General features: G+C 37.8%; 1 protein-coding gene across 17 annotated transcripts in view; it reads left to right on the forward strand.

The window, feature by feature from the left end:
• Cadps2 (calcium dependent secretion activator 2) overlaps window positions 1-25074 on the forward strand; it is a 514674-nt gene that overhangs the window by 432224 nt on the left and 57376 nt on the right. For 11 of the 17 annotated variants that reach the window (XM_035451763.1, XM_027389989.2, XM_027389990.2 and 8 more), the window contains 4 exons: window positions 3855-4011; window positions 17173-17314; window positions 23065-23220; window positions 24628-24775. In XM_035451763.1, coding sequence (XP_035307654.1) covers window positions 3855-4011; window positions 17173-17314; window positions 23065-23220; window positions 24628-24775 — 603 coding nt within the window. Of the gene's footprint in view, window positions 1-3854; window positions 4012-17172; window positions 17315-17432; window positions 17553-23064; window positions 23221-24627; window positions 24776-25074 lie in introns of all 17 variants that reach the window. The other 6 variants (XM_027389980.2, XM_027389983.2, XM_027389986.2 and 3 more) reach the window with 1 other exon arrangement.

The raw sequence follows: 25074 nt of genomic DNA on the forward strand, positions 1-25074 counted from the left end.
CTTTCTCAAGTTTCTATTCCCCCACCCCCACCCCCAGTTTGCCTAGAAGATCTCTTCTGTTTCCCCTTCCCAGGGAAATCCATGCATCCCTCTTAGGTCCACCTTGTTACCTATCCTCTCTAAGACTGTAGATTTTAGATTGTTTATCCTGTACCTTATACCTAATATCCATTTATGAGTGAGTACATACCATTTTTGTCTTTCTGGGTCTGGGTTACCTCGCTCAGAATGATTTTTCTAGTTACATCCATTTGCCTGCAAATTTCATGAGGTCATTGGTTTTTACAGCTGAGTAAATGTGTAACTGTACCACATTTTCTTCGTAAATTATTTAGTTGAGGGACATGAGGTTGTTTCTAGTTTCTAGCTACTATCAGTAAATCTTCTATGAACATAGTTAACCAAGTGTCCTTGTGATCATATGGAAAATTCTTTGGGTATATGCCTAAGAGTGGTATAGTTGGGTCTTAATGTTGGTTGATTCCCAATTTTCTGAGAAACTGCCATATTGATTTCCATAAGGCACTAAGTTTCCCTTTGGCCTAGTTCAGTGTGTCTGGTATTATCCTGAGGTCTTTGATTCACTTGGACTTGAGTTTTGTTCAGGGTGATAGATACGGATCTATTTGCATTCTTCTACATGCATACATCCAGATAGACCAGCACCATTTGTTAAAGATGCTTTCTTTTTTCCATTGTATACATCTGGCTTCTTTATCAAAAAACCATGTGTCTCTAGGTGTGTGGATTTATGTCTGGGTCTTTAATTCAATTCCATTGATCAACATGTCTTTTTTTATGTCAATACTGTGCAATTTCTGTTAACTATAGCTCTGTAGTAGAGCTTGAAATCAGGGATGGTGATACCTCCAGGAGTTCTTTTATTGTACAGAATTGTTTTAGCTATTCTGGGTTTTTGTTTGTTTGTTTTTCCATGTGAAATTGGACATTGTCCTTTCAAGATCTGTAAATAATTGTGTTGGAATTTTGATAAGGATTGTGTTGAAAATGTAACTTGCTTTTGGTGGGATGGCCATTTTTATTCAGTTAATTGTACTGATTCACAAGCATGGAAAATCTTTCCATCTTCTGATATATTCTTCAGTTTCCTTCTTTGAAGACAAAGTTTTTGTCATACAAGTCTTTCACTTGCTTGGTTACAGTTACCCCAAGACATTTTATATTATTTGTGACTATTGTGAAGGTTGTTGTTTCTCTGATTTTTCTCAGCCCATTTTTCATTTACATATAGGAGGGCTACTGGGTTTTGTTTTGTTGTTGTTGTTGTTGTTGTTGTTGTTGTTGTTTTAGTTAATCTTGTATATAGCCACATTACTGAAGGTGTTTATCAGCTGTAAGAGTTCCCTGATAGAATTTTTGGGGTCACTTATGTGTACTGTCATATCATCTACAAATGATACTTTGACTTCTTCCTTTCTAATTTGTATCCCCTTGATCTCCTTTAGTTGTCTTATTGTTTAAGCTAGAACTTCAAGTACTATATTCAATAGATATGGAGAGAATGGACAGCCTTGTCTTGTTCCTGATTTTAGTGGAATTACTTTGAATTTCTCTCCATTTAATTTGATGTTATCTATAGGCTTGCTGTAAGTTCTTTTATTATGTTTAGATATGTTCCTTATATCCCTGATCTCTCCAAGACCTTCATGAAGGGGTGTTGGATTTTGTCAAAGGCTTTTTCAGCATCTAATGAGATGGTCATGTGAGGTTTTTTTTTCTTTCTCTTTGATTTTCATATCTTGAGCCATTCCTGCATGTCTGGGATGAAGCCCACTGGGTCATAGTGGATGATCATTTTGATACATTATTGGATTCAGTTTGCAAATATTTTATTGAGTAGTTTTGCATCATTTTTTTAGGAAAGTTGGTCTATAATTATATAATCATCTTTCTTTGTTAGATCTTTGTGTGGTTTGGGTATCAGGGTGACTGTGGCATCATGAAATGAATTTGTGGAATAATTTGAACAGTACTGTCATTATCTTTTTTGAAAATCTGGTAGAATTTTGCACTAAAACTGCCTGGCCCTGGGCTTTTTGAAACAGTAACTAAAAGTCTCCCAATTGGTTCTACTGATTCTATTTTCTTAGGGGTTATATTTCTACTTAAATTGTTTGGCTGTTCTTGGTTTAAACTGGGTAAGTGATATGTATGAAGAAAATTTTCCATTTCTTTTTGATATTCTAGTTTTGTGGAGTATAGATTTTTTTTTAAGGTATGACCTAATTCTCTGGATTTCCTTGGTGTGTTTTGTTATATCCCCCCTTTTTTTTATGTCTGATTTTGTTAATTTGGATATTCTCTCTCCATCTTTTAGTTGGTTTGGATAAGGGTTTATCTATCTTGTTGATTTTTCCCAAAGAACCAAGTTAGTTTCTTTTTGTATTGTTCTCTTTGTTTCTAATTTATTCATTTTAGCCCTGAGTTTGATTATTTCCTGCTATTTATTCCTCTAGGGTTTGCTCGATGCTTTTGTTCTAGAGCTTTCAGGTATGCTGTTAAGTTGCTAGTATAAGAATTCTCAAATTTCTTTATGTAGACATTTAGTGCTTTGAACTTTACTCTTAGGACCAATTGCATTATGTTCCATAAGTTTGGGTATATTGTGTATTCATTTTCATTGAATTCTAGAAAGTTTTTCATTTCTTTCTTATTTCTGCCTTGACCTAGTCATTCAGTAGAGTTGTTTGGTTTCTCTGAGTTTGTAAGATTGATGTTGCTTCTGTTGTTGAAATCTAGTTTGTATTGGTGGTCTGATAGGATACAGAAGGTTATTTCGGTTTTCTTCATTCTGGTGAGACTTCCTTTGTGACTAAGTATGTGGTCAATTTTGGAGAAAATGCTGTGTGGTGCTGAGAAGAAGGTGTATTCTTTTGTGTTTGGGTGAAATGTTCTGTAGATATCTGTTAGGTCCTTTTGGTTCAAAATGTTTGTTAGCTCCAGAATTTCTCTGTGTAGTTTTTGACCTGTCTGTTGGTGAGAGTTGGGTATTGAACTCTTCCACTATCATTGTGTGAGGATCAATGTGTGATTTAAGCCTTAGTAATCTTTCTTCTACAAACATTGCCTCCAATACACACCTTTTGGAGAGACACTTCATCTTCAAACCATAATAAAGTAATCAGTATTTTAGTCAAGGTTGTGTTTGTAAAGATCTTTCCACACTGTCCTTGGGAATCTCAAAAATTGGGGAAAGTTGTTTAAAGGGCGAATGGTTTCAAAAGGCAATATAGTCTCATAGTACTGCCTTTGTGAAAGACAAAAAATCAAAGGAAAGTATCATATAGTATGGTGGCAAATATGTCAGTATTTCTATTCATAATAAAGGAAATATTAGAAACATTCACATTAGTTGTGCAGAATTTTTTAGATGGAATTTTCTGTCTTTTTGTTTTATATTATAAGTTTTCCTGTGGTTTAATTTATGCCTGGTTTCCAGAGGAAATCAATATCTATTTTAAGTTTCATTTATTTATTAATGGCAAATTTGTTCATGTATGTGTGATATCTATAAAATTTCTTATCTTAAAAAAGGCTAGATGGTGGTGGCACACACCTTTAATCCCAGCACTCGGGAAGCAGAGGCAGGTGGATCTCTGTGAGTTCAAGACCAGCCTGCTCTACAAGAGCTAGTTCCAGGACAGCCTCCAAAGCCTCAGAGAAACCCTGCCTCGAAAAAAAAAAGAAAAGAAAAAGAAAAATATGATATTTCATTTATTATATGTCTACTTTTGTGAAATTGAGGCATGTTGTCCATGTTTTCAGGGGCATAGTGTTTGTACATTTTTCTAATAAGTCATCAATTTCTCCTTTACTTCTCTATCATCTTGCAGGCATTTGCCTGGTGGCCAGACTTGTTGGCTGAACATGCAGAGAAGTTTTGGGCTTTATTCACAGTAGATATGGATACTGCGCTGGAGGCACAACCTCAAGACTCATGGGATAGCTTTCCTCTTTTCCAGCTGCTGAATAATTTCCTCAGAAATGACAGTGAGTACTTGGATTTCCCTTCCTATATGAAATGGCAAGGGATAGGTACATACCATCTGTGAATATGTATGTACACAGTCCAGGTTTGATTTTTTAAAGAGTCACCAGCTTGCTTGAGTCTCTCATGCCAGAGTCTACGGGAGATGACACCTCACACCATTCACTGAACTGCAGATCAGCTGCTATCTGGAATGCACAGCTTTCTCATTGTACCTTGAGGATCAGAAAACCTAGAAAGTCTGCTATTGACAGAGTACATGAGACTGCATCCATCTCTGAAAGACATTCTGAGTGTCAAGATTACCTTTTAAATGCACTAGGATTAAGATGTTTTCCTCAGATGATTGTAAACTATTGCTACGTGTATGACTTGTATTTAGAAACCAAAGACTAAGTAAGGGTCCTCTATTGCGGCTGTTTCCCAGCATAATAACTTGCATGGTTATTCTAGTAGGTGGTATAGCGCCAATGCAAACCTGGTTTTTATTAAAATAGCAGCATAAAGATTTATGAGCCTTTCTTGTGATAGGCTTTTCCATCTTCCCTAGACTCGGTTCAGTTACCAGTAATTGTTCTTACACTCTGTGTATGTATGCGGGGGGGGGGGGGGGATCACTAATTCCCTACTCCATACTGTTCTTGCTGTTATACACCATGGTGGACTCAATTTCTCTGTGTAGCTTTGAAATGTGGTCCTCAGAACTGTGGTCATCATGTCACCTGAGTTACCCAGACTATACTCCTACTGCCAAAGGCTGTTTACACTCTGTCCATACTTTCTATACTTTCTGTATCTTCAAACTCCAAGTCAATTTAGTTCTCTCTTTAAAGGGTTTTTTTTTTTTTTGCGTTCTTTCAGTTTTAAAATTAAATCTATGTCTTTACAGTTGCAGTTTTAATTTTTTAATTACTCTTTGGTTTTGTTCATTGTTAGAACTTGATATCTGTCTAGTCATTCATCCCTTTAAGTCTACTCCTCTCAAAAAATTTCTTTCTGAGAAAGAAATTCACTTAGATATGAAAGCATGATGCTGTATACCTCAAGTCCATCACAGATTTCAGACATCAGCCAGACTGAGAACCCCTGTTATAAGTAAGAAAGGTATCGAGGTATATAGTACTTAACAACACTGGCTTCCTTCCATAGAGTCACATCTCTGCCACTTGACCTTTGACAGTGGTTTAACCTCTCTAGGCTATAAGGTCTTTATTTATAGAAGGAGAAGGGTAATTACACTTACAGGGTCATTGGTAGTGAGGATACATTGAATGATGACTCACATGTAATAGATGCTAAGTGGGTATCATGGATACTGTAGGCATTCTATCTGGAATTTCAGTCCTGAGTATTTCCATCATTTTATCCATTCTGTTCAGCTTCATTTAATTTCCAAAAAGTGTTTATTGTAAAGCCAAAGAACTAAGAGACAATTCCTACTTCAGATTCAGCCACAATGCCTGTGTTCAGAAGAGCCTAATACATTTAATTGTCTACATTGAATCATTCATTCTGCATGTCGGCCCCAGCCAGCTCAGAAAGGCCGGTTCTGTTCCTTTCTTCCAGACAGAAGGCTCTGGAAGCCTTTCTTTTCTTAGTTGCCTGTCATCACTCCCATTCTGCTGACAAATGGAGGTCTACTTTTATTTTTAAACTTTATCTTTTATGTATAACAATAAGCACATGAATTATGTACTAAGTCAGGGGTAAATAAGTATAGATGTCTTCCTGAAACTGCTTCCTCCATTTGAACAAAAACACAAGGATGATAAGTACTTGGGGATATGAGGAACTGAGTTCAACCCCAACACCAGCATGAGAAACCAGGCATGATGATATGCCCTTGTAGTCCCAGGATTAGAGAGGTGGAAACAGATGCATCACTGATGATCACTGGCTGGCCAGCCTAGCATAATCTGTAAAATCCAAACCAGTAAGTAACACTGTCTCAAGCAGCAATATGGATAACTCCTGAGGAAGGCCACTGGAGGTTGAATTCTGTCCTCCACCCATATGTGTATATGAGAAAACATACATATACACACAAAGAAATAACCGTATTAATTATCTGTGTTGGCATTTCTTCAAAAAGAATAGTTAGTTAATGTTCAGATTCAAATAGTAAAGATAATAAACCATATAAGTTACATAAAATACTTGGACTTTTCATATAGGAAAATAAAATACTTTATAGGTTTCTTGAAATTTTTCTTGAATATTCACAAGTAAATCATTTTAATATTGTTTCACACTTATTTTTGAGAAATATTCATGCATTTTCAAGTGTAAATTTTTGAAATATCAGAGTAAGAACCACAACATTGTTTAATCTTTATTTGATATGTATATAAGTGTGCCTTGGTATATGTATGGACACCACATGTATGTATGCATCACAGAGGACATAGGTCTGCTAGAATTGGAGTTACAGGCAGCTGTCAGTAAGAATAACAAGGAATATTAACCATTGAGCCATCTCTCAAGACCCAAGAGAACCACGGGATTTTAATTTGAGGAGTAGATTCACAAATATTGAGTTCATGAGAGGTTTATGTTTCACTCCTGTTTTGTAATGTGTCCTTAACATTAACTACAGTTTAACACAAATGGTCCTATTTGGGGCTATTTTGCTGTGCAGTCAGAGACCAGCAGAGAAGCATTTATTAGAGACCTCTTTGGGGCCCTGTCAAAATTGAGGGTGCCTATATCTTGGCTTGGATTTTGCAATGATTAACAGATTTTAGAAAACATCAATTATTTCTGAGAAAAACAGCTCCTTCATGTAGTGAGGTAAATAAAAAGTTCCCCAGTGCCATAATTTCCTTTTGGTACTGGGAGATTGGTGCAGCCTGGGGAATTGAAAGAGGATGAATAATTTTCATCCCAAACTCACAAGTTTTCTTTCAAAAGCAAGGCCACTAAATAATTCTCAGCAGTTGCTAAAACATACTCTTTTTTTCTGGCTATTACTATCACTTTTGATTATAATTAAGACAATTGTAAATAATCATGTGTTTGTTTTATTACATTCCTTCTATAGTGTTTTTGTGAAATCTGTTTAAATATTTAGTGTCAACTTAAACTGCCCTCAAATTATCCATTTTGAAATCTATGGGAAAACATTGTCTTTCCTTTAGTTCCCCTTGCAAGGGAGATTTACATAACGGACATGCTGTTGCAGTTTTTACCATATTGACCCAATTAGAGTTATTGTCCAAATCCCAATTAATTATAACTTAAACTACCCAGAAACACTAGCACCAGAGAGCTTTGAGTGTTTAGTGTTGGGATGGGAGATAATTTGCTGAATAAATGGTGCTTCCTTATAAAAATGACTGTGTATGGGGGGAGGTGTTGCTACAGAGGGTGTACTGCTAATTACAGAGGATTTTAAATGATCATGATGCATTACTAATAAATAATTAATCATATGTTCATTTTTTTCCAAAATTTAAAATGACTAAGACCATTCAAAATTAGATAACAATTATAATTTATATTTTGTAGATGAACAGCTTTTACTGGCCCCATAAGTTATTTACCATCATTTTGTATTAAAATCTTCATGCTTGATATTTAAAATGAACTGTTTTATCTTTTGGCCTGTGTGTGTGTGTGGAGTGGGGGATCCTAAGAAAGGTCTCTTGGTTTTCCAGCTGAGGAGACTAAGGCTGGTGAGGGCAGTGAGCCTGAGCAGGGGCTTTACCCACAGGGAATTAGGAATAGAGGTGGGGCTGGGACAAGATCACATTGTCACCAGTTTCGTTCCACAGTAAGAAAACATATTCTGGGGGCAATTACGCAACAATATCAGACTTTTAAGAATTCCTTGAACTTTTGATTTTAACCTAGAAAGTATTTATAAGGCACCGAGTTGTGTGGACAGAAAGACAGTGTTGGTTCTCGAGTACAGAAAGGGTTAGATAGAGGAATGAGTTATCTTCGCATACAGGCTAGGAAGCATCTGTGACAAGATTTCCCTGGGTAATTAGTGGAGAAAGGGAGCAAAGACCTCAAATTCAGTTTCTCTTCTAAGGAGGAGAAAGATAACGATGTGTGAGTTGTGTGTCTTCCCTTGCAGTTAACAATGATGAGAGCTCACTGGAGCTCTGAGAACACTTGGAGATGAAATGTGGTTTTCCTCAGGGGGAAGAGTACCAGCTGCATCACGCTTTTAGCAACTGTCCGCAACCTTCCACCCTCATGGCCTCACCCACTGATTCCCAGAGCAAAGCTGGTGAGGTAAACAAACTTAGGCTCCATTCCTGGCCAAAAAAGACTGCGCCTCTGCTTGCCTTCCACGCTGCCTCTGTGTACCCCATCTGCTCCCCCAACTAGAGATAATTAGACAGGCAGTTGCTTTAAGAGCTATCCAAGGACGCACATTTGAAAGAGCAATGTATTAAAAGTTGCAGGGAAAACAAATGTTTTCATAATGAAGCAATTACCATGTTAGTTAAATGATAACTAAATGACTACAATGCCACTATGAATAGATTGTACCCTTGCATAGTATTTTCCACAATTGTCCCGTAGAGAATAGATGCAGCCAGTGACCGCTCCTGACAAATGAAAGCCATCTACAAATGGCACAGATCATTTCTTTCAGCACTCCTGAAAGGCAGGCTCTTGCAGACAGTCACCTTTTAATCTGTGGATATGCTAGCAAGTGGCAAATGACCATTCTATTGGGGACTGATTCCCAAGTGAAAAATACCACGGTGCTTCTTCCTTAATTAACAGCCTTTTCACATTGCTAGCACATTAAAGCCAGCCTGAAGAACACCCGTGCTTATGTAATCAATGTCACAGCGTCTCTGACTAAAGGAATAATAAATGTTCGGGCTCTGTGCTAAGTGAAAACCTGTTCCCCAAGACTTTCACCTTCATAAAGATGGGCTCATAAAAATCGAAAAAGGGAAAAAATTGGAATTTGGTCTCATGAGGATAAAAAGGCTAGTGTTAATAATTAACAAGGAGAGTGAAGAGGAGTCAAATTAGCCATAATAGAGCCCAGAGTGACTGGCAAAGTCACCTCTCATTATCAAAAAACTCATTAAGAAATGAAGAGGTGGAAATCCCGCTGGGTTATTCTCACACTTAGGCTGTATCAGAGATTATTTTTCAGATTTCTTTCAAATGAAGAACTGTTAGGTCACCATATTGTATATTAGGTTAATCTTCAAGCTTTGAAATATGAAGGACTGACACCTGCGTGTCATTCCACCCCCAGTGCTTAAATGAGCTGTGTGTCTGAAATCCACGAAGTGGTGTTTATAGAGTTATCTGTATATACATACACAGGGAACAATGCAGAAAAGGTATAAATTCTGCAATATACCCAAGCTGTGTGCCAGCAGCTCTGAGGATAGCTCTTCTACAAATGATGGGATGACCACCCAATAGGAAAATGTATTTAAACTCTAATCCCTAGCTATGATTGAATTTTAAATTATACAACAGAACTTGTTCTCCTTGAACAGAATAATGAAAGAGTTATAAAAAGCGGCAGAGAGTAGCATTTTCCGTCAGTGGAATTCCACAGGACAACGCCAGTTTCTACACATAATGCAACATAAAACAATTGCAATCTACATTCACTTTACTTAAGATTTACCCACTTAAAGGTAACAACCCATTCTAACACGTGTCTGTGTCCCTCACAGAAGATTTACAGAAACATCTATGAATTCTGTTGCTCAACCCCCAAATCCCCAGGCTTAACTAGCATTGATCATGCTACAGCCACTCTCACTTGCTCCTGTTAAGGGAGAAGGTACTGTAGGACATGACTGCAGACATCGGAAAGCTGAGGCAGATGGAATGAAATCAGACTTTCACCTCTGGCTCTGATGTTTCATAATCTCAAAGCCAGCCTGAGGACTGCCAGAGATGAAGGCATTATCGTCCTGAGCTTTGGTTAAAATTCATACTGAGTTGTACGTACATAAAACCCATAAGAAACAAAATATGTGGATAGGTAAGAAATGATTCCTGTCTTTAAGAAACATGAAAACTAGTGGCTTATAATAGGGACACTTATATCCTACTTACTATAAAATAATAGATGGTTATAAAAGATATACAATTCTGTCCTCTGAAAGTTAGGTAAGATTTGTTATATTGATTATATACAATCTGTACAATTTTTCCCCCATAGTAGGAAACACTGTAATATCTGAGATTTTGATTATCACCTCTTTGTAAGTATATTAGGTATATACAGGTATCTGTTTACATCTTCTAGCAAGTGCCTTGAGAGGAAAGGAAGAGTTGAGTGTGGTTTTAGGAACTTACTCTGGTCGTTAACATATAAGTTAAGTGTTGATAAATGATATGAAACTACTCTTCAAAATTTAACTGATTGAGGTTAGCAAAATGGTTCAATGAGAAAAGGCACTTTCAGCCAAGTCTAATTCCTCAGGACACACATTCTAGAAGGAGAGAATTGATTCCAACAAGCTATCTTCTTACACACACACACACACACACACACACACACACACACCATGGCTCACACCCTCTCTACACACAACAGTAAGCAAATAAGTGTATTTAAATGTAAATGAAAGATTAATGAAATCCGCTGTGTTTTCTACTTAAATTGAGTGGGAAGCTATCATAACTTCCATTAGAAGGTGTGCATAGGAAACACATTTATTGAGTGTGCATTTAATATGCCAGGCTCTCGGCTGGGTGCACAATGCTGCTGTCAGGCACAAGTCTCCTCTCTTCTCTCCTGAAATCCCGATTCAGGTTTTCTGTGCTGCTTGTCTTTGTTCTGTGCATATATAAACCTGAAGAGTGACGATTAATTTTATATCTTAGTCTACTGTCTAAGTCTAGCTGCATGTTGATAGAACTTGTGTTCCCTTGAATAATGATCTCGTAGCAAAGTCTGTTGGTTTGTCTTGTGGTTGGTGGTGTTTGCTTTGTTTTGCTATCTATGAATTACATTTTTGCTTATAAAATACCTAATTAGAATTGGAGTGAGGATAATCATTCTTACTAGTAATCCACTAATGCCAACTAATTAGAAGGCAGAACAGCATCATAAAAGTAGATTATGTAGTTCAAGAGAGAGCAGCGTATGTTTACCCGGAAAGCAATACATGAACACTTTCATTTGCCTATGCCTTTTACCCAGTAGTCATTGTCTCAGTAATTTTTATTAATTGGATCATAGTTTAAAGTATGTTAAAATATTACTATTAAAAGCCTATGTCAAGTACTTTTTATTTATTAATTATTGGAGATGTTCAAACTAATTAGGCCTTCGGCATTCTGAGTTTTGCTTTTATGTAAGCCTTTTGCTTTCTTTCCTGCCATTTTTTACTTGTACTACAAGACTTCATATCAGGGATGTTCCTTCACTCTCCAGCAAGGTGATATTTGGGCACATGGAATCTTTGGAGAGAAATGGCTATTTTGGTCAGCCAGTTAGGTGCAGAACCTCCATGTAAGTAGCTGGAGCCATTTTTAAGATTCCAGGGCAGTCCATTGCACTGCCACAGCATCTGGAGTGCAGTGTCAGAAATAATCTTGACACTGGGGCAGTGGGGGTGGGGGGAGTTGCCCAAGGCAGGCTGCCACGAGTTTGAGGTCAGTCTGGTCAACATAGAGGGTACTAGGCCAGGGCTACCATGAGTTTTGAGGCCAGTCTTGTCAGCATAAAGGGTACTAAGCCAATAAACCAGGACTACACAGCAAAAACAAACAAACACACTTTCCTGGATGAAGCCAGGTTGAAAACTTAACTCTTTCCAGTGCATCCTTGTAGTGGCCCCTTGTAATGCTGTGCATTAGACAGGTAACATCAACAAATTATAACACAGGGAGAAGACTCCTGATGCCTCAGGCTACATCTGAGAGAGGCTTTTGTCTGACAGAAGTAGAATGAAAGCTGGCATATGGGCAAGCAGGAAAGAGCACTCATTGACAGACAGGTGTGAATTTCTGTAGCCTCGCCTTCCCATGCTAGGATGCAATCCCTGCTTCTTAGCTGCCTCTCCTTTCCTCCTGCTTGCTCCTTCCCACACTACATGCCTTTGTATTTTCTCCTCTGTCCATCCTTCCCTTTCCGTCTCTCTCATGTGTCACTGTACCCTTCTTTCCCTTACCCTCAACTCCCCCCTCCCCGTCTCTCTTTGCTTTTATCTCTCTCTAATTATGAACTGATACTGTCAGCTTTTCAAGATTTTTTTTAAATGTGGCTTTAAAAAAATCAAAAAGGAAGGCAAGAGATCTATTCTGTTGCTAGAGCAATTACCTAGACCCTCAGTTCAATTCCAGCTCTACCAAAAAATTAAAGGCAAGTGTCAGATGAAATAGCAGACTTCTAGCCAAAATTCATTATTTGTTAAAAAAGATTCATAAGATGTATAAATAATCTCCATCTTCTTCAAATTATGCTTTAAGTAATTGCATTGCTAGTAGTAATAACTGATCAAAAATTCTCTATGTGCCATATCCATTAAAATAAGAGATATTCATATCCAGTAGAAATTTTAGCCACCTGAGCTTAGATTTATGGATAACAATAGAATTTATCATACCAGTATCATCTAATAACATAGGTTTCATATAAAATATGAAGGATATACAGGCCTCAATATATATAGCTATATAGCTGTCATCTGATACAGTCTCCCAAGGAAAGATACAGTAGATTAGTCTTGTATCCAAATATTCATTCACACATCCAACACCTAAACACTACTGTTAGCCAGGCCTCAGGTCAGGACCAAAAAAACAGCTATGATCCCTACCTCAAGGACCAGTGCTTTCATAGGGAGGAAGAAGAGGGGAGGAAGAAGTATAGAGGGAGGAAAAGACATCAACTGATGGGATTTTAAAAAGGAAACACAGAAAGCCAGTAATGGGTCACGAAAAAGGGGGCAGAATAAAGTATTTGTAAAATGATAGGAAGATTTGAGAGACTCAAGAAAGTCATCAAACCTATGACAAAGGAAATATGGGGCATAAGCCCCTGAAACAGGCTGGAGAAGCCATCAGTGAGGGCCTTCATATCTTGCTGAATCTTTCAGTTTGTTAGAATGGTACATGGAAGGACTGCACTGGTGTCTGGGGGAAGAGTTTTACATTTTTTTCCCTAAACCCTTCTACTTGATTCTGTGAGAAGGTGAGCTGTTCAAGGGAAAAGTAGGAACCCAAAGGTCAAACAGGAAATGACTGCATGAGTCATCACAGAAGAGAAGTACAGACTAAGCAGCAGCAGTGGAGATAAGCAGAGGACCAGCCTGGTGTAAAGACATGAGGGCCTGGAGATACACAGGTCTGGATTACTGATTGGATGTAGGGAGTGGAGAAAAGGCTTGAGGTACTCAACTCTGTGATGCTTCTGTAGAGATGAGATAGAAAATCTCCACTTTTACTCCAGGATGGGTATACAGGGATTGGGAAATTTAATGTAATAGTTTTATTTATTTTAATATATTTTTAATTTATTGATTCTTTTTCATACATTTTTATCATATTCTTGCCCCTACCCGACAACCTCCCAGATCTTCATCTCCCTACCCAATTTTCTCTCTTAAAAAAACTAAATAAAAATAAAACAGGAAAAATTACACAAAAATGAAAATCTAAACAGGTCAGACAATGAATACAGTACTTTCCAAATGTATTTAAAGACAAAACTTGCTAGAAGTACCTTTGAGTCAACTGTTACTTAATCTTAGAATTACTGTAACATTTAATACCAACATGGAATGGAATTATTTTAGACTTCTTCTTTTTATTAAGCTGTGACTTCACAGCCAAAACACCTAATCTTCTGTAAAGTACCTTTTGAAATAAAGTGTTGCAGGCTTGTTTGTAGTTGTAATAATTTGTTAAAATTGTTTAGGGACCTCGGAATAGTGAAATGGTAACGGTGGTTAACTGTGTGCTTAAAAATGAGAACCTAGTTTAATTTCTTTGTTTTGTTTGTCAATTCTGTACCATAAGAATAAAGTTTAGCCATACAGTCTTGCTGTACAGCAATGTAAAACTGTCTGGCTTTAATAAAGATGATATTATCAGCCTACAGATTTTCTTGTAAAAGCAAATCACTGTATTTATAGGTCTTAAAAGTTATTAATGCACTGATATTAGGTTGACAGAGGAATAGATTGGACAGATAGACAGCCAATATTTTATAGTAACCTAAATAAAAGAATTATGATTTTATAATATAAAGAGGTTAACATGTGGTTTTAGTGCCAAACCCAGGTTCCACTGCCTAGTAACTAAATGACCTTAGATAAATTTCCTAATCTCTCTACACTTTAGCTTTCTTTATTGATAGATTTTTTTTAATCTTCCTTTCTTCTTAGAGTTTTTGTAACGGTTAAGTGACAGAATGTACAATACAATTGAACAATACATTTGATACTTCAAAAATACTAATATAGAGGAGAAGAGATATCTTAAGGAGATACAGTCAATAGGATTTCATTAAATTTCTTAATTGGGCTGTCATAATGGTTTTGATATTTTAGGTGAGAACATATTACCCTTAAATCTTGACATCTTTATTTAGGTGACATTTGGCTAAAGGGTAACTGAATTACACCTTGGACAGTGCCTTCTAGTTCTGTGACTTGAATCTGTGGGAGTCGATGAAACACCTTCCATCCGTGTACTAATGAAAACATCATACGATAACATTAGTCTTCTCAATAACACATTTATCACTAAATATGATTTTCCACGCTTGAATAAGAGACCTTTGGCATACAGATAAGCAAGAAAAGGTTTCTTTAGTGTGTTTCTTTAGCCTGTACATCCACAGAGATCAGAGGTCCAAGTCATGTGTCTTCCTTTATTGTTGTGTACCTTACTTTTTTTGGAGACAGTATCTCCCACTGAACCTGGAGCTCCTGGATTCTACTAGACGGACCAGGCAGGCAAGCCTATGAGATACCCCTTTCTCTACTTCCCAGCACCAAGTTTACAGTTATGCACTGTGCCCAGCTTTTTACGTAGATGCTCAGGATCCAAACTCAGGTCCTCCTTTGTATGCAACAAACACTTTTTCCCAAAAAAAAGGTGGGCTTCTTTGGTTGGTTTGGTTTTGTTTGGTTTTTCTGCTTTGTTTTGTTTTGTTTTTGCTACAAGGACAAACTAAGCCATATGAGAGCTAGAATAAAATCAGTATTGCACATCCTGGATCTAGTGTTACTTTGTACTCCATTTTCACTAGTCCGTGTTTCTCTACCCTCTGACAAACTTAAGAGTCACAGAAATATTGAGAGCATTCCCTATCCATGTCATGTTAGTGAATACCATGTGCTTTGTCAGTCTTAACACCTGAAGACTTCTGTCCATTTTTGTATAGAGAAGCTAATGTGAGAAGCTTTCATATTGAGTGTAAGACCAGATTGTTGGAGTTGCTACAGGTTAGACCTGTTAAGGCTCAACATGTGCAGATACGAAAATCCATTAAAGTGATTGAAACTGAAGAGAGGTTATTTTTTTAACATCATCCACTTCTGACACCTTAACCAAAGCCACCATCACCCTTTACCCAGAGCTTGTCTCTAGCTACCTCTTCTTAATGACCTCCATTTGTCATGCAGAGACCAGAAAGACCAGATTAGTGCCATTGAGCCTAACAAACTCCCACACAATGTCCTAGAACTAGATTCCCCCGAAAACTACTCGACCCTTTCCCAACAGTGTTCCTAATCTTTGTAGGACACCATCAAAGTCCCCTTGAAGTTTTCTGCTAGCTGTTCCCTCCACCTGGCAAATCCCTTCCCACCACAGAACTCCCATGGGAAACTTCTGATATTTAGATTAAATTTAAATCCCATCTTATCTCTTCACATATGCCTTTCCTGACCAATGACTCTATCTCTGTATATCTATTGTCTCCCTCTCCCCCTCCCTCCATATATATATATATATATATATATATATATATATATATATATATATATATGTTTTTTAAGACAGAGTTTGTGTAGCCCTGGCTGTCCTGAAATTCACTCTTTAGACCAGACTGGCCTTGAACTCGCAGAGATCCACCTGCCTCTGTTTTCCAAGTGTTTGGATTAAAGGTGTGCACCACCACCACCTGGTGTGATAACTATGTATTTTCAATGAGCACATTTTCAGTTTGAAGATAAAAACATTCATAAATGTGTTTAGGATATACTCATTTGAGAAACATTTGCAAATGTATACTAACATTAATCAAAACATTAAAAATCCTTCAGTCTTAGTTAGCATTGCTTAGTATTTTCCTGCAGAGTCTGTCCTTCCAAGGTGTGATGTGTTTTAATGAAATTATGACCTTTGCATGGAAAATATCCATCTCTTGGAAGTGATGAGTATAACCTGTTCATCAGTCTTAACCAAGTAGAACAAAATGTAAGACTTCTATGAGCATGCTACAAAGAGTGTCCCAAACCTTAATTCTTCATACTATTGGGAAACTGAAAAATAAGATGGATGCAATGTGCTATTTTTAAATATAGAGGTATTGGGACTGAAAGTGTATGTCAGTGGTAAAGCATTTACCTAATATTCTAGAAGCCCTGGGTTCAACCCCCCCAGAACCCCCAAAACACATAAAATAATGAACTATATTGGATACTCTGAAACAAATCTCTAAGTAACTCAAACATTCATGAATCAGAATATTCTTGGGACCACAGCCACCCTCTCAAGTGAATCCAAACGTGTAGTCCTTAGATGTACTCAAGCTTACCTAATATAATTGAACAGGTTTAGAATTTGCTTCTGTGATGCACAGCCTAGCAAGGGTGTTCTGACTCTGCTTAATTGCTGTGTTTACATGTGTCAGGACCTTCTGTGGAGGCAGCACTTCCCTTGAATTTACAGTAAGTGGTCGTGTGCCTATGTGTTAAATCTCTTAGGAAGTACAAACATACCACCTGCTCAGAACATTTTACAGAAATATAATCTATTTTTGCTTTGACAGGCATATATGGAAGGCTAATTATAATTTTGAGGTAATTTCCATGATGTGATGTTCAATATAAAGAGCAAAATCCATTATCATCGATCTGTGTTCTATCGGTTTTCCCATGTGAGACTCTTTTAAGGAAAAAATTTTTTCCACCTATTTTTTTTCTAGAATAGCTGTTATTATTATCCCTCTGACAAACACTATTTCTGCTTGCCCATTTCAGCACTTTTGTGTAATGGAAAATTTCACAAACACTTGCAAGAGATCTTCGTGCCCTTGGTTGTCCGCTACGTTGACCTGATGGAGTCCGCCATCGCCCAGTCGATTCACAGAGGTTTTGAGCAGGAGACATGGCAGCCAGTCAAGTAGGTATCGTGGTATCCACAGAGCACCTGTCTCAGTCCTGACCTTAGGACTTTACCTACAGCCATCTGTGGTCACTGCTTATGGTACTCCCTTCCCACGTTGTTTGTTTCTTTGCAGGAATATCGCCAACAGTCTTCCCAATGTAGCTCTTCCAAAAGTTCCAAGTCTGCCTCTTAATCTTCCACAGATTCCTAGCTTTTCTACTCCTCCGTGGATGGCTTCTTTATATGAGTCCACGTGTGTATCCCTCACTTACTTCCTGGTGTTGTATTAGCTAGTGCATGGCCTGGGCTGTCTTCCGTGCAGAGTGCATGGCATTGATCATTGTTGGTTGAGGAGTAATGTCTTGGCTTTGTTCGTTTGAGTGTCTGAAGCTATTAAGCTGAGCTTAGCATACTGATGATAAATCATAGAGGCTAGAAGAAAGAAATCACATTGGTTTTATGTTGTTCATGTCTATTCTGTGTGGCAGATGTCATTTAAAAAAAATGCAGGTTATAGACTTTCTCCTAAGTTGTAGGATCCTAAATTTCCCATGTTGATAATTGTAGTAAATTCAAGGATGCTTAAGTTCATCTTTCTTACTGCTGCTATCATTGACATTGTACATGAAGAAAACCATCAGGAAAGGCTTTCAATGACAACATCTTGTTTGTTTTTAATCTTAGTGTTAACATTAAAGAAGCACAATTAGACCTTGCAGGGAAGCGCCAGAATGTTCTTCTGTTGTTCCATTCCTCATTCAATTGATGTACCTTGAAATTTTAAGGTGGTCTTGATACCATTAAACATCATTTTATTTACTTCACATTGTGGTGAGCCTGCCTGCTGCAGACTAACTAAGGGTCATTAGGGGAAAGGGCTCTAAAATTGAGTATGTCTCGCCTTAAACCTTAACTTACGAATCATAAATCTTTCTTAGCCTCACTTTCCTCAATTTGAAAATGGTTCATTCCTAATTTAAAGATAGTTTTGTAGGGAGGGTCAACAGCACTGCATAAAGGTGTCTGGCACATCCTGAGCTTTCTACAAATAATTACTACTACTGGAACATGCTAAATGTCCAATAAATGGTAATTACTACTCTGTATTATCATTGTTGCTGACAATCCCATCATTATTTCTAGTTTTGCTCTTATGAAAATTCGGAGCCTTATAGCAATCTAATGAAGTTACACACTTAGTTTGTAATTATAAAAAGACAGTAAAGTCTTTTGCCCAGGTGCTCATATGAATTCAGTTAGCACAAATATTAGATAAAAATTACAGAGAATTTATCCATGTATTCAGAATTTGCTGTGTTCTAGGTACAGTGCCAAGTTCTTTATCTCATTTTGTCCTTATAACAACCCTGAAGGTAAGTGTCACTATCTCCATTTAACAATTAAAGAAATGTCATTCACGAGTAAATTTTTAAAAAACGAAAAGAAAAATTGCAAATGATAGACAAATTGTAAGTGATAGGCAAAAACTTGAACCCTCACTCATTGGCCCTCAAAATCATTCCCACACTTCACTTTTTATTCTGCTTCAAGAGGACAGACTGCTCAAAACCTAAATAGCTTTCTTTGTACCTACCTTCCACCATCAAATCTATTAAGATATATATATATATATATTATATATATATATATATATATGTATAAAGAGACCAACAAAGAAAGCAATAACTTGTGAAAAAGTTTGGCAGCATTCTCCCAAGTTAAACATCATTACTGGACTGATAACATGACAGGGATATAGCCTTGCATGTCCAACTTTTTCTTAGAGTTAGATGCTTTGTGCCATTGGAATACATAGAGTAGTTTTTGTGTGTGCTCAGAAATTACCTTTACAGCATAAGGAACCTTTCTAAATTCTGGTCTCTATACTCTACGTATAATTTTACTTCTCTTCTTCCTCATTCTCCATCTACATTTTACTAGGACAGTGTTGTGGATGTTATCCTGTATAATTCATTTTCTTATTGCTATTCTGTTAGCTTAGAGATTTGTATAAAACCTGAGCCCTTTTCGTTGGTGGTGTTGCGTTAGGACCGTTTACAAAGTGATGTAAATCTCAAGACAGGAATCATGGCAAGTGGGTAATGATGCCTTCATTGTCATAGGCAAATAAAAATGTGTTCTATAAGTTGATCACCATGATTATTAGGTTCTTTGTTGTCATAGTGACCATAATTATTCATAATGTTATGATGCTATTGCAGTTGGCATTTTAAATTGATGTACATTTATTGTGCAAGATGATGGGTTTCATTATGAAAGTCTCACACATATGTATCATGCACTTTGCTCTGATTCATTTTACCCTACCCTTCATGTCCCCTCCTCTCCCAGTGGTCCCCTTCCTGTTCCCAAATAATCTCCCCCTTCTACTATCAGGTCTTTATGTCTCTTTATGTCTCCATCCAGAGCATTGGCAACACCATGTGGTACTTGTCTTTCTGAGCCTGGCTTACTTCACCTAGCATAATGGTCTCCATGAATATTCATTTTCCTACTGTGTAATTCAGTTTTTGATGTTTTGTTATAAAACATTGAGTAGCAAGAAACATTCCCAATTTGTGTTAAAATTAAAGAGATTTGACTACTGGAGGAGTGAAAAAGTGCGTTGAGGAACTAGATTAAGGTGATAGGTCAGTAAGAGCAAGCCTCTAATGCAGGCCCTAGGTTTGATGCCAACACCATAAATAAAAAAGGTGCTTTGACAAAGTTGCCCAGGGTGGCATTGCAGCTCCTTGCTGATGTGTAGCAGTCATCAATACTGGCCATCATCAGTAACTTCTTGGGCACAGGAACAGAGACGATGCCAGTGCCTCTTGGGACAGGGATGGACATGGATGAGCTGTACAACACAGAGCACTAGACAGGATGGGGTTTGCCAGTCTTCATCCCCAAGTAGCCTGTCTGCACAGGGATGACAGAAAGCTTGACCAAGATGATGGCCCCTCAGATGGCAGTGGCTACATCCTTGGAGCACTTAACACTAAGCCCAACATTATCACTGTAGTCTCTGATAGCAAAAAATCCTTGAACCAGATTCTCTGGAGCTAGAGTCTGCTTCTGCACCAGCATGATCCTTTAGGGATCCACCCAGAAAAAAGTCAGTCAGGCAGTCCACCTTGGTGATGGGAATCCTCTCCTTGTGTTCAGCTTTACCTCCACGAGCCTCACAGCCTCCACCATGGCCACAGGCTGGACCATGACCAGGTCCCCTTAAGACCACCGAGGAACAACCCTCCACAGAGGCTGTTGCATCCTCCTAACCCAGGTTGGCATCATCTGCCATTTGGTGTTTTTCCAGAGAAGAAAGCTCCTAATTTTTTTAAAGAAGAAAAATCCAGATGATTTGTCCCCACCTCCTGTATGTGGATAGAGTCATCATTTGGGAAGGGATGGCAGTACAAATGATTGTCATTAGCCGTGCAGATGAATGTCATTAAGATAACTCTCTACTGAATTAGGGAATTATATCAGCATCCATTATTTACATTTCAGTTGTTTAATCTGTAAGTAATATTTTTAGGACTAAGTCACTGATTAGAAATAATTTAAAATGAAAAGGCTCTGAATAAATTACAGGTTATCTGTATCAAACCCAGAGAAAACCTATTTATATTTTTTCATCTATTTAATTATAACAAACACATATTAGACCAATTAAATTCCCAATTAAGCACATTTATTGTCTCTAATTTTAACAGAGCATTAGGCAGATGAAAAAAACATATTTGTGTCTTTATAAAGTATAACTCACATTTTGTGTAAAAAACTTAATAGCATTGTCTTGGCTATGAAATTTTTGTTTTGATGATAATTTTTGTTGGTGGTATGTTGCTAAAGCGTGCCTGTTTCTAATGTTACATTCCTCCAAAATTTATAAAGCCAATTTGCCCTTGCCAAGTACATCCAACTAAAACACAGATCTTCTAACTGTACCCTATGGATATGTGGGTGGGGGGGACACATTGCCTGGCCTTTTATTCTTCTCATGTCTTTCTTGACATGTGATACATGTGAAGAGAGTATTATTGTCTTACACATTTTTCACAGCAGTGTCAGTACAGCCTTGTCAGGCCTTTATTGATGTTGCATTCAGCACACATTAAGGTGCAGAGACAATCAGGCAGCAAAATTCTGTGCCTGCTATTCAGTTTTGTCATGATTGGTCCCTTGAGAACTTAACTCCAAAGACAACTTGGCTGACCAGGAGATCCTGAGAAATTCCTGGCAGAATGGATAGGGATAGCAACTTAAATTGGAGATAGAGCTGAGACACTGAGGCCAGAGTGCAGGGCAGAAACCAAGCTTTTAATTAGCCAGGGCAAGGGTGATTTTTCTAAAGCTCGCTAATTAAGATATATTTAGCTAAACATTGTGGTTGTTTAAAATAATTTGCTTTATAGTTTCCAGTGTGCCCTTATAATAAATGGGCTTTATTTCTTTCATTTTGTTTTGCAGAGTAAGAATATAAATTTAGTGTAATATATGTGGAGCAATTGTTACAACGCTGAGAACAAATAAGTCGGATATTTGCTCTTTTTTTTTTTTTTACTTCTGCTTTGTTCTGATTTTGTGATTGAGTCACAATATGTTCTAATGTAGGAGTATTTTGCTTTCAAACATCTGCCGTCCTATTAACTGGATACTTGTCTCATGGAAAGCAGTAATGGTATCACTCGCTCAAATAACATATGAACTCTGCTGCAGATTACCTGCATACATGGTGTGGAAATACCATTTTCTAGAATAATTTCCTCCTCACCCTAGTGAATGCTAGCTAAGTCATGCATAAAGCTGGATATGCTCGATTGTGCTTCAACTTCAGAGCAGATCAAAAACCGTCTCTGTTTTTGCAACATTAGATTTGTTTGTTTGTTTGTTTGTTTTTAGAGACAGAGTTTACCTGTGTAGCTATCGCTCTGGAGACCAGGCTGGCCTCAAACTCACAGAGATCCGCCTGCCTCTGCCTCTGCCTCCCGAGTGCTGGGATTAAAAGGCGTGCACCACGAACGCCCAGCCTGCAACGTTAAATTTTAATGATGAGCTAGAAGCAGTGCAAAGCAGTTCAAACAGGAAGTAAAGGTTTGCTTTCCTACCTAGCCTATTGTTTCCTGTGTGCTCCACTCTTGTAGACAGAACCCACAGTGACAATGGAAGCATAGATGCATGGATGACAGTAAAGAACTGCTCGGTGTGAGCATATAAATTTTCTTGCACAAAACACTTGTTCAACAGGCAGTGGTGGCACATGCCTTTGATCCCAGCACTCAGGAGGCAGAGGCAGGTGGATCTCTGTGAGTTCGAGGCCAGCCTGGTCTACAAAGACACACAGAGAAACCCTGTCTCAAAAATCAAAGGAAGAAAAAAAAAAAAACTACTACTTTTCAAATCTGTAAGATAAATTTATGTATTCATCACTATCTTCGAAACTAATAAAGAATGCTTAAGATGTTTGTCCTATGCACAGCTTGATTTCTGTCTTTAGTCTCTGTACACACATTAGTCCTCTTTACAAAAACTCACTAGCGCATTTCTTTCTTTTATATTCTTTTCGCCTTACCTCATTAAGAAGCTGAAAGGAGGACTTAGAAAAAGCTAAGGAAAGAGAACGCTGGATAATGAGAGAGTGAATGTGGTATATTATTCATTGATGGCAATAGCACAGGAAAGAAAATCAACAGATGGGTGGCCCACATTCTTAACAGTGGACATTCATGATTCTCTCGTTTTTCCTCTTTGTTTTCTAGCAATGGCTCAACAACATCTGAAGATCTGTTTTGGAAACTTGATGCACTGCAAATGTTTGTCTATGACCTACATTGGCCAGAACAAGAATTTGCCCACCACTTAGAGCAAAGACTTAAACTTATGGCCAGTGATATGATAGAGGCCTGTGTCAAAAGGTAGATGTGTATTTCAAGTTGCTGCTTGGTAGGCCAGCATGTGTAATGCTGGCAAGAACTGAGTATGAACCACCATTTCAAAATGCACTGGGCATTACATTCTCTTACCTTAGTTCTGGGAGGCCATGTCATGGATGAACCTCATCTGATGATACTGTTTTCAGGTCTCCCACCCATTTCTGTAATCAGTAGCACCTATACCATATTAATCACATCTACCATGATTGTCTCTCTGGGAGTAATGTGCTTTATATTCCCAAAATAGCATCTCCTGAGACATACAGAAACGGTCTATGGAGTTCTTATGCCTTATGCATGGTGTCTGTGTGCAGTGAAGTGGCCTGATAAGCTCAAAATAACAGTTAACACTATCCTAGTTCCAAGGTTACTCATTGCTTTCTGGAATTTGCTGGTTACATCAGACGATGTAACAATTTGCACTCCTCGGCACTTCACCAGAAATAAGTTAAAGACTTCAGAGATGTGCAAATACACTTTCATTTCTAAACAGTTCTTACAAAGTCAGCATTATATGCTGATAAGTTAGATGTCCCCAGCACCTCTGCTAATGATGTGTTGTTTATATGTGTCTGTGATTTGTGGGGGAGTACACCTGAGTAACAGACAAGTCTTAGTTGGACCAGCTGAGTACCCCTAAACACACTGAGCCAAGGAAGTCCAGTTCTTAGAATAATGTGAATGCCTCTCCTATGGCAAGATTCTGATTTGGGTTATTTAAGTTTTAAAACTCAGCTGTGAGTTTCAAGTCTCAAATCTGTAGGTCAGATTCTGGTGGGGGTGGGTGTCTTTAACAAAGACTAATTTAACTTACCTGTCTTACATTTTTTACCTGCAACTTCAGGCATCTAAGAGACTATTTAAATGACATAAAAGAATCATAGTATTCTGTGGTGTATTACAATTTTTCAGCTTTCCAGGCTGGTAACTGTTTTTTGTTGTTGTTGTTTTGTTTTGTTCTGCTCTAACATACAAGATGCCTTCTGCTTAAATGCAAAAAGCGCAAGTGCACTTTCTGCTTGGATATCATCTTAGGCAATCAGTAAAATGAAGATTTTTTTTCCCATTAAATATGGTACATCAGACATAACAAAAAGCTTTGGGTGTCTGTATTGTCTTGAGTAGCTGGATAAAGCTTGCACTCAAAATACCACCTGTGAAGAACTCATAAATTGTGTTCTTCTATGGAAACATCACAGCCTAACCTTTATTTGAGACACCTGCCCAGAACATCCCACCCGGTCCCAACCCCCACTCCCTAGCTCCACCATGCCACTTACTCTGTATCTGCATGTTTTATATTATTATCTTGTGCTATTGATTTCACTTTTACAAATGGGTGGGATGTATGTCAGGATTTCTTACTCTAATTCATGTTTTAATAACTAGAACAAGAACTGCATTTGAACTCAAGCTGCAAAAGGCAAACAAAACAACTGACTTGCGCATCCCAGCTTCCGTGTGCACCATGTTTAATGTATTAGTTGATGCTAAAAAGCAAAGCACAAAGCTATGTGCCCTGGATGGAGGACAGGAGGTAAGTCCTAGGGAACAGTAGTGCAGCAGGGAGGTTCCTCTCCTTTTGTATATAAACCTGCCAAAACTTCCCAAGTGCTCTTTAATTTCCCATATACCATTTTGGTGCTGACGATTTACATAAACCTTGCTTGTTACAAGCAAATGAGAAAGCCCAAAACATGCCTACTTTGTTTAGACAAATTTAGAAGACTAAGAGTTTGCATCCAATAAAAGCAAGTCACAAAAATTATAGCATATGAAAACCTTTATTTATACAGACGTTTCCTTTTTATGGATCAAGTAGACTAGCTCATACTG

This window comes from Cricetulus griseus, assembly GCF_003668045.3.
Source record: "Cricetulus griseus strain 17A/GY chromosome 1 unlocalized genomic scaffold, alternate assembly CriGri-PICRH-1.0 chr1_0, whole genome shotgun sequence".
In the NCBI taxonomy this organism is placed as follows: Eukaryota; Metazoa; Chordata; class Mammalia; order Rodentia; family Cricetidae; genus Cricetulus; species Cricetulus griseus.